This window comes from Mytilus trossulus, chromosome 2 (assembly GCF_036588685.1).
Source record: "Mytilus trossulus isolate FHL-02 chromosome 2, PNRI_Mtr1.1.1.hap1, whole genome shotgun sequence".
NCBI lineage: Eukaryota > Metazoa > Mollusca > Bivalvia > Mytilida > Mytilidae > Mytilus > Mytilus trossulus.
Window position 1 is genome coordinate 50,672,766 of NC_086374.1, and position 8,445 is coordinate 50,681,210.

The 8,445-nt window shown below is 33.9% G+C and overlaps 2 protein-coding genes across 2 annotated transcripts; both read right to left on the reverse strand.

Moving 5' to 3' along the window:
• Positions 1–3,954: 3,954 nt before the first annotated feature.
• LOC134707508 (uncharacterized) lies at positions 3,955–6,901 on the reverse strand. The gene has a single exon (XM_063567310.1). The coding sequence runs from the start codon at positions 6,864–6,866 to the stop codon at positions 5,763–5,765; it is 1,104 nt and encodes a 367-aa protein (XP_063423380.1). The 5' UTR covers positions 6,867–6,901; the 3' UTR covers positions 3,955–5,762.
• Positions 4,178–5,341, reverse strand: LOC134705833 (uncharacterized). The gene has a single exon (XM_063564548.1). The coding sequence runs from the start codon at positions 5,339–5,341 to the stop codon at positions 4,178–4,180; it is 1,164 nt and encodes a 387-aa protein (XP_063420618.1).
• Positions 6,902–8,445: the final 1,544 nt, after the last annotated feature.

The following is an 8,445-nucleotide window of genomic DNA, read 5'->3' on the forward strand; positions in this document are numbered from 1 at the left end:
CAAGTTGGCATTCAATTGACAGATTATGTATTCTACCTTTTCGAATAATATCGTACATAGCATGTGTTGCTTTTTCACATTGCTTTTTTTTTGCTCTTGAAAAATTTCCTGATCTAGACAGTAATACACCAAGATAAGTAAATTCACTCACAATTTCTAGTATTATATTATTATACTTAAAAACAATATTTTGCGGTAGTCTACCTTGTGAAAAAATTACAATCTTACTTTTTTCCACATTTACTCTTAGTTTCCATAACTCACAATATTCATATAAGGAGTCCAGTTGTCTTTGTAAATCTATCTGAGATTCTGCCATTAAGACAGTATCGTCAGCATATAAAATGACAAACAATTTTAAATAAACATTTAACTCTATTTCTAACTCATCAGAGATAGTACACAAACCTTCTATATTATTATTCTGTAAAAACAATTCCAGATCGTTAAGATAAATGGAAAAAAGCAAAGGAGAGAGATTCTCTCCCTGTCTAACACCAATGGAACAAGGGAAAAATTCAGAAAAATCTGATCCAAAATGAATACGTGATTTGATATTATTGTACATGTTGACAATAACGTTATACATTTTTCCGTTAATCGAATGTTTAATAAGTTTTGACCAAAGACCAGACCGCCAAACAGTATCGAAAGCTTTCGCAAAGTCAACGAAAGCACAATATAGTTTCTTCTTTTTCCTCTTTAGCAACTCAAATAAGATGTGAATAACAAATATATTGTCTACTGTGGAATAACCTTTTCTGAAGCCAGCCTGGTTTTCATTTAATAATAAATAATCCTCTAAGAAAGAACTCAATCTAAGATTTAAAACAGATGTGAAAAGTTTTCCCAGGCAGCTGAGTATAGTAATTGGTCTATAATTTTGGGGATCAGATTGGTCACCCTTGTTTTTATAAAAAGGTATAATATTTCCCATAAGCCATATTTCAGGCAAAGTACCAGAATCAAAAATCATATTAAAAAGTTTCACATAAACGGGTATAAAAATGTGTGATGTGCTTTTAATAAATTCGTTGATTATTAAATCATCGCCACTAGCCTTTCCGTTTTTCAAGTCTCGTATACACTTAATAATCTCATCTGCGGTAATTTCTGAATTCAAAACTTCATTTACACCTTGAATGTCATTCGGCTCAGTTGTGACGTCATTTGTAATCTCGGCGTTATTTAAATTTTTGAAAAAATCAAACAATACATCTAATGCTATATTAGTTTTTTTTCTTTTCCCTCCCCTATTTAAAATTTTCCAATATTCCTTCGGATTTTTTGTCCTCAGGTTTTTCATATGTTTTTGAATTTTTTTTCTATATTCCCTCATCGATTTATCCATCTGGCGTTTATATTCCCGTTCTTTCTTTTTCATTTCTTCCCTTTTTACTTCTGATCTATTACTGTTATAATTTCTCTTTGCTCCCCTGTAAATCTTTCTCTTATTCCAACATTGCTTATCAAACCATGGTTTGTTCCCCCTTTTTTTCCCTGTACGATTTCCTAAGCTAGCATTATATGTACCTAGAACATTTTCTGCAGCATCCAATAATATGCTGTTAATTTTTTCGACTACTTCGTTAATTTTGCCTATGAATGTTAAATCCAGCGCAGCGAAATGTGCTCTGCCAATGTCCAACTTTTACATCTACTTTATGTTCACTAGTTGTCTCCTACTCTCCCATCTCAGTACCATTAGCAGAAATAAGCTGAAATATAAACTTAAAAGCAGTATCTGGTTTCTTACTTCCATTCAGAACAAATACACATGTAACACAAAATTAATTTACATTGGGAGGGTGGTGGGTTTTTTAAGAAGATTATTTTCTCGTCCAATTTTCGTCTTCTGAAACCTTGCCGTCGTATTTCGAAAAGACCAAAGCGAGGTTGCGATCAAACTAATCAACACAAATGTTAAATACCCAACAGTGAACCACCACCTACCCAAATTAAAATATTAGAGTTTGTACCCAATGGATAACGGGCTTTAAAATTGTAGATTTTAAATCCTTTTATCCTCGAGGCCCAAAAAACAACAAATAGATAATAAGGTTTTGGCAGTATTTGGCCACAGCTTTATCTTGAATAAAATATAACATATATGATATATAATATGTATTTAAATTGGCAATCTTGCTCTGAAATATATTTATCAATGTCTGTATTTAATATATATGTAAATTATAATGTGGCTACCGCAAATTATGGCAGACCACTAATATAAATATATTTAAGTAATATGTCTGGTACGAGAAGTTGACTGATGAGCCCTGGTAATCAGAGGCTATCATTACTGTTCACTGAATATATGAATGTTAAATCCAGCGCAGCGAAATGTGCCAAATTGTCCGATAAGATCAGAGTAACAACTTGATCTGATTGGACAACCGCCACTGAAAAGAGGAGGTGAAGCTGCGCGAAGCTGTGCCAAATACAATTTAATATATATAACTTTCAAGTTACTTCCTAGTAACTTACTTGAAACGTCAGATATAAAATGTTAACATAACAGTTGTATCTAATTACAGTCGGGGAAGGTTAAATTAATGCCAAGATTCCTGATGATCATTTCTAATCCTCCCTGGAGAGTATTCAAGAAAATGTTATTTCCCAAAGACGTCAAATGCACTCCATCTTTCATTAAGAATAATTCAATAGCCTTTATCTCAGGGTAACGGATGTAACAACCATCTGATTTGGTTAAAAATGATGCTATAGAGGTATTAACCCTCAATCTACATTTTTCCATGGCATTAATATTGTCAGAGTAACGCCAACTTGATCTCGGAATAATTTGAGACCAGACAAAAACTGTGTCCAACATCAGTTGACGCATCCAACTGAACTGTTTCCTTATTAGTTCACAAATAGTTTTTGTACTTTCTTTCCCTATATCATTTCCTCCAATATGTAAAACTAATATAGTTGGCGGATCTTCATATTTTAACATGGTTCTTATTTGTTTTTTCATGTCCAGCACTTTACCTCAACATTTTCCTTGCCACCAAATATTTACTCCCATCCTCTGCAGCCCCAAGTTTACCCCTCCCGGTCGTCCTCTGGCTTCCCCAAAGGCATGCTTAATAATCGAGGATCCAACGATCCAAACTGTAGCATGTCCTGCAATTCTTAGAAAGCAATTATTACTTGCTTATATTGATGCAGGACATACCATTATTTACATAATATACTATTTTTTTAAATGCCAGCTCAAGACTGCATTATTAAATAAGCAAATTGAAACATATTTACACACATAAATGTACATATATAATGTTCAGGCACATTTAAATCCTAATGTATCGCAAAAAGGCCTGTGACTTCCAACGTCCCATTTCTTTAATTTGTTCATCAGAAATACCCTCTAATGCGCATGTAGTTGCCATTCCAATTCTAAAGGAATGGGACTTAAATCCATTGTTTTCTATACCAATTACTGACAGAGACCTTTTTAATAATGCTGAAAACTGGTATCTTGTAAGGGGGGATCCATCAAAATGACAAAATAAAGGTCCCAGATAAGGTGGGCGAACTTTAATAAAATTAGCCATTATTTGTACTGGACATATATTTTTGTTTTTCTGCTTAGAAATAACGATTGTTGTTCCAGAACCAAACTGATCAGTTTTAGATGACGTCAATAACACCTCTAATCTTGTATCACAAAGCTTTATATTTTCAAATTTTACAGTATGCATCTGCTTATTTTTGCAATCAACTGTTATTTCACCTACTCTCATAAAACCATGAAAGGCTAGCGAAAATGAAGTCATAAACAGTTTTGTCTCATACCCGTTTTTGCAAATCACCGCCAGTGACCTCAATAATTTTTCCAATATATCTCTTGTTATAGGTAATCTAGTGTCCTTTTGATTTGGGCCCCCCAACCTTTTTATTCCTTCAATCAATTTTCTGACCACAAATTTCTGTGTATTGTCTTCTAAATTGTTGATTTTATTAAAGTAACTTAAGCCTGATATATAGCCAGATACTGTTGAGTGGGACAATTTCTTTCTAAACATATAAACAATGAATGATGTCAAGTCATCAAGCGGAATAGGCCAGACATCAGAAAAACCATGATTTTCTCTGAATTTAACAAATATGTCCATGCTATGCAAATATGCTTTCTGTGTACTGGGTGCTAATGAATTTATAAGTAAGTGATTCATTTCAGTTCTGAAATCATCGACAGGAATTCTTGTGGGATTGCTGCTGGAGAACTGTCTGCATTCGGGACCAAGTCCATAAAACGTTGTTCCTGAAATCGAGAAAGAGCATCTGCGATTGCATTATGCTCACCCTCAATATGTTGTGCCCTAAATTGTATGTTATTGTTCATAGTGAGAAAAACTAGTTGTCTTATCCATATCATAACTCTCTTTGATTTTGATGTTCTTTTGTTCACAATGCTTACTAATGCCTGATTATCTATTCTCAACAAAATCTTTTTATTTCTAAATGAAGGACCCCATATCATGAAAGACAGCACGATGGGAATAAGCTCCAAACATGTTATATCCAATAGAATGCTAGTATCAGCCCAACTACTGGGCCACTGGTATTGTACCCAGTGACCTTGAAAATAAGCTCCACAACCTAATAAAACATTACCTGCACTATCAGTGAATAATTCCAGACTTTCATTAGTCGACCAACATCTATCAGGAAAATAACACTGACCATTGAATTGATCTAGAAAATTTAACCAAACTCTAGCATCTGCTTTGACCTCTGAATTCAATCTGACAGTATAATAAGGCTTTCCATTCTTAACTGAAGCTATCAAATCGTAAAAACGACGAATGAATGCACGGGCTGATATAATAGCCCTTGAACAAAATGCCATTAAACCAGTAATTGATTCAAGTTCCTTCAGTGCCATTTTCTTTTTTGACAAGATCTGATCAAGCATAAATTTAAGTTTATCCAGTTTTTCAGGGGGGATTCTAACCAACATAAGTACTGTGTCAATTTCAAGGCCTAGAAATGTGATACATGTAGTAGGACCTACTGTTTTATTCTCTGCTAGTGGAACACCTAACTGCCTACATACTTCATTAAAAGTGTCCATCAAAATGGTACAATTATCCGTTGAACTTTCACCAGCAAAGAAAAAGTCATCCAAATAGTGGTCTAAAGTCTCAATGCCAGCTTTCAATGCAACTGTTTTATGCAAAAAGGTGGCAAATTTTTCAAAGAAGGCACATGATATAGAGCAGCCTTCAGGCAGACATTTATTAATATAATATTTCCCATCAAAGAAAATTCCCAGAAGGTCAAAATCAGCTGGGTGAACCAATAAAATTCTAAAGGCCTGACTAATGTCCATTTTTGCGCAAAGCACGTTATTTCCTAATTCAGAGATCATCCCAACTACTTTATCAAAAGAAGAATACTTTACTTTACAAATTTCTGGATCAATGAAATCATTCACACTCCAGTTTGTAGGATATGACAAGTGAGTTATAAGACGCCATCCCCCGTCATTTTTTGCAACTACCCCAATAGGAGATATTCTTAAAGTTGAAATTGGTATTTTTGAAAAGGGGCCCAACATTCTACCAAGATGCACTTCTTTTTGTAATTTTAAATTCGTTTCGGTTTTGTGAACTTCTGCCGAAATGAGATTGCTTGCAAAACTCGAGATCCTTGGACCAGTATAGTTTAATCTAAACCCCTCTATAAATCCCAATAATAACATTGCTGCATCAGTTTTGTTTTCATAATTTGACAGTAATTCTCTCAACGATTTAATTTTGACTGGGGTTTTGCCTTTGTCCCATAAATGCTCCAGGAGAACGGAATCTTGTGTTATTTTGCATTTGCCTAGGTGCAAAGGGTTGAAAATTAGAAGCTGTTTTCTGTGGTGCTTGAGGCCGGGCTGATCTGAATCTCTGAACAATCCCAGGTGACTGAGGATTATTAGAGTTAGTCACTTTGCTATTAGTGCAATATATAACCGGATGTACCCCACTGCATTTTAAACAAGCATGTTTGTATGTGCAATATTGTTGGGTGCACGTCCCATTATAATTATATGCATAGCATTTAAGAAAATTGTTTGTTGGTTTTTGTGCAATATTGAACTCTGGCCCATTAATAGGACCTGCTGGTTGCATATACAATAACCATAGCTCAGTGTCTATGACAGACCAGGATCCAGCAGGATCCTGTGATCTACGTAGTCTAAACTGTTCATCATACAATTTCCATCCTAAACCTGCATAGCGTTTAGCCCCTAACCTGACAGTTTGCATATACTTCAACAGTTCTTGGAACTCAGATGTATGTATAGAACAATAAATACTGATATATATTAAAAAGGCATCCGTCCATATACCTATTGTGGTAATTCTCGTGTCCTGTTGCTTAGGTTGTAATATAATCTGTCCCTGATTAAATGTAAGTGTTTGATTCACTCCTGTTATGTTTTGTGAATTATTTAACAAACTGCCCATATCTACATATTCCCCATTTATTACTTTTTGTTTGACATTTTGCGAAACGTTTCGCGCTATGTCATCTGACGCCTTAACCGTTTCAATGGGTAAGGCATAACCTGTGTTAATTAGGGGTTGGTGTAATGTATTACCTGGAGCAGGGTAAATTGTTTCTGCTGGCAGTGTTGCTGGGATCATTATTGGACTCTGTGGTAGTACATTAGTTGTCACAGTGTTTGAGCCGAGCTGTACAGGTGGTGTTCCACTTGTTCTAGGTAAATTCCTGGCTAATCTATCTGCAATATTAGCAGTCGCCTCTTCCTGTTGCTGTTTCGACTTCTTTGCAGCTGCCGCTGCGCCTCCATTATTTGCCCTGCTTGTCGGCACCCTTTTTCTGCCGGACCTCCTATACATGATCTGAAACTTAAAGTGTGTGTGTTATCTTCATTCAAATAAATACATGTACTTTCTTTATCTATATAAAATATTAAAAACTAAAAGTGAATATGCGAATCCGGAACATACGAGTTTATCAAAGCCGGTTCCGGTTTGCCCACCGTTAACCGGAAATTTTTTCCATTACATGTTTGTCAATAAATAGTCAAAACACTCAACTTTTTGCTCATTTTTGTCCTGTATTTAGATGAACTAAGTTATCTACTGCATCAACTTATATGCTGACAATAAGCTGTTTCATAATTCCTCGTGAAAACATTTGGTTGATTTGGAAACCCTTCATATCCCTAAAGTACGGCAATAACATATCATATATTCCTTCACACTTTGAAATTGCATAAAAATTTAATGTCTAAACACAATCTTGGTTTTGATCTATTTTGGCTGTGACCGTTTACTTAAATTCGTAATTCATTTGCACATTAAATTTTTTGTATGTTTTAAAATGTCGCTTTTAACTAAATTTTCAAGACATCGTGATTAAATCGATATCAATCCGTCTTTATCGTATATCGATATACACTTATAACCCTTTATCAAACCTATTTCAGGTGTTATTTCAACTTTTTTTCAGAAGATTATTTTCTCGTCCAATTTTCGTCTTCTGAAACCTTCTTACCCAAATTAAAATATTAGAGTTTGTACCCAATGGATAACGGGCTTTAAAATTGTAGATTTTAAATCCTTTTGTCGCGTTATCTTTTCATAACATTAAACATGATTTGATTTTTAAAATTTGTATTGCGTATAAAACTTGTATCACAACATTAATTATATATAATTAAGAAGCAGACTAATTTTCACGATATGCCGCTACAACTAATGATTTTTATAACTTGTGAAGAATTATGCATTGAATATTATTTCTTCATATGATTACTGAATAGGATTCCATAAAACGCTTGGCAAATTTTGAAAGGCATATTACATCAATTTGATATTTTATTTGACGGTCAGCAGTTGTAAATTGGAACAGCTAGGATGAATTTACAATTAACAATTATCTTGTCTATCTACGTGTTATCTAAATAAAAATATATAAAAATATTTTCTAATCATGAGAATTTGCGTAATTTCAAATTTTTGCACCAGCGTTTGATTGTTATCGCTTATGGTTATATAAAATCTATTTCAGAGGGGAAAATCTATGAATCGTAATAAAAAAAAACAAACATAAAGAACTATGCTCCTATATAACTTGTGATGTTCCTCCTGACGCATCATATCACGTGGGAATTTCACAACTTGAACAGCATTCTAGAATTTGTTCTAAAGAAACTGACTTAAATGATAGGGTCTAAAATATCACATAATTTTGAATACTTTTTTTTAAAAGTTTATAGTCGGTATCAGCATTTTGTCTGTAAACATAATGTTCCTGGTGAAATATTGATATTACTAATAGATTTAGTATTTTTCACCTGAATTACCATAGTAGTTTAGTTTAAACATATTTATTCAGTTTAAACATATTTATTTATAGTGGATTGGGAAACAAGTTTTGCAACTTATATTAATCCCTTTCCACTTTGCGGGA

Bases quoted from the DNA above. Each gene is read 5' to 3' on its own strand.
- LOC134707508 (XM_063567310.1), bottom strand. From the start codon at position 6,866: ATGTATAGGAGGTCCGGCAGAAAAAGGGTGCCGACAAGCAGGGCAAAT.
- LOC134705833 (XM_063564548.1), bottom strand. From the start codon at position 5,341: ATGGACATTAGTCAGGCCTTTAGAATTTTATTGGTTCACCCAGCTGAT.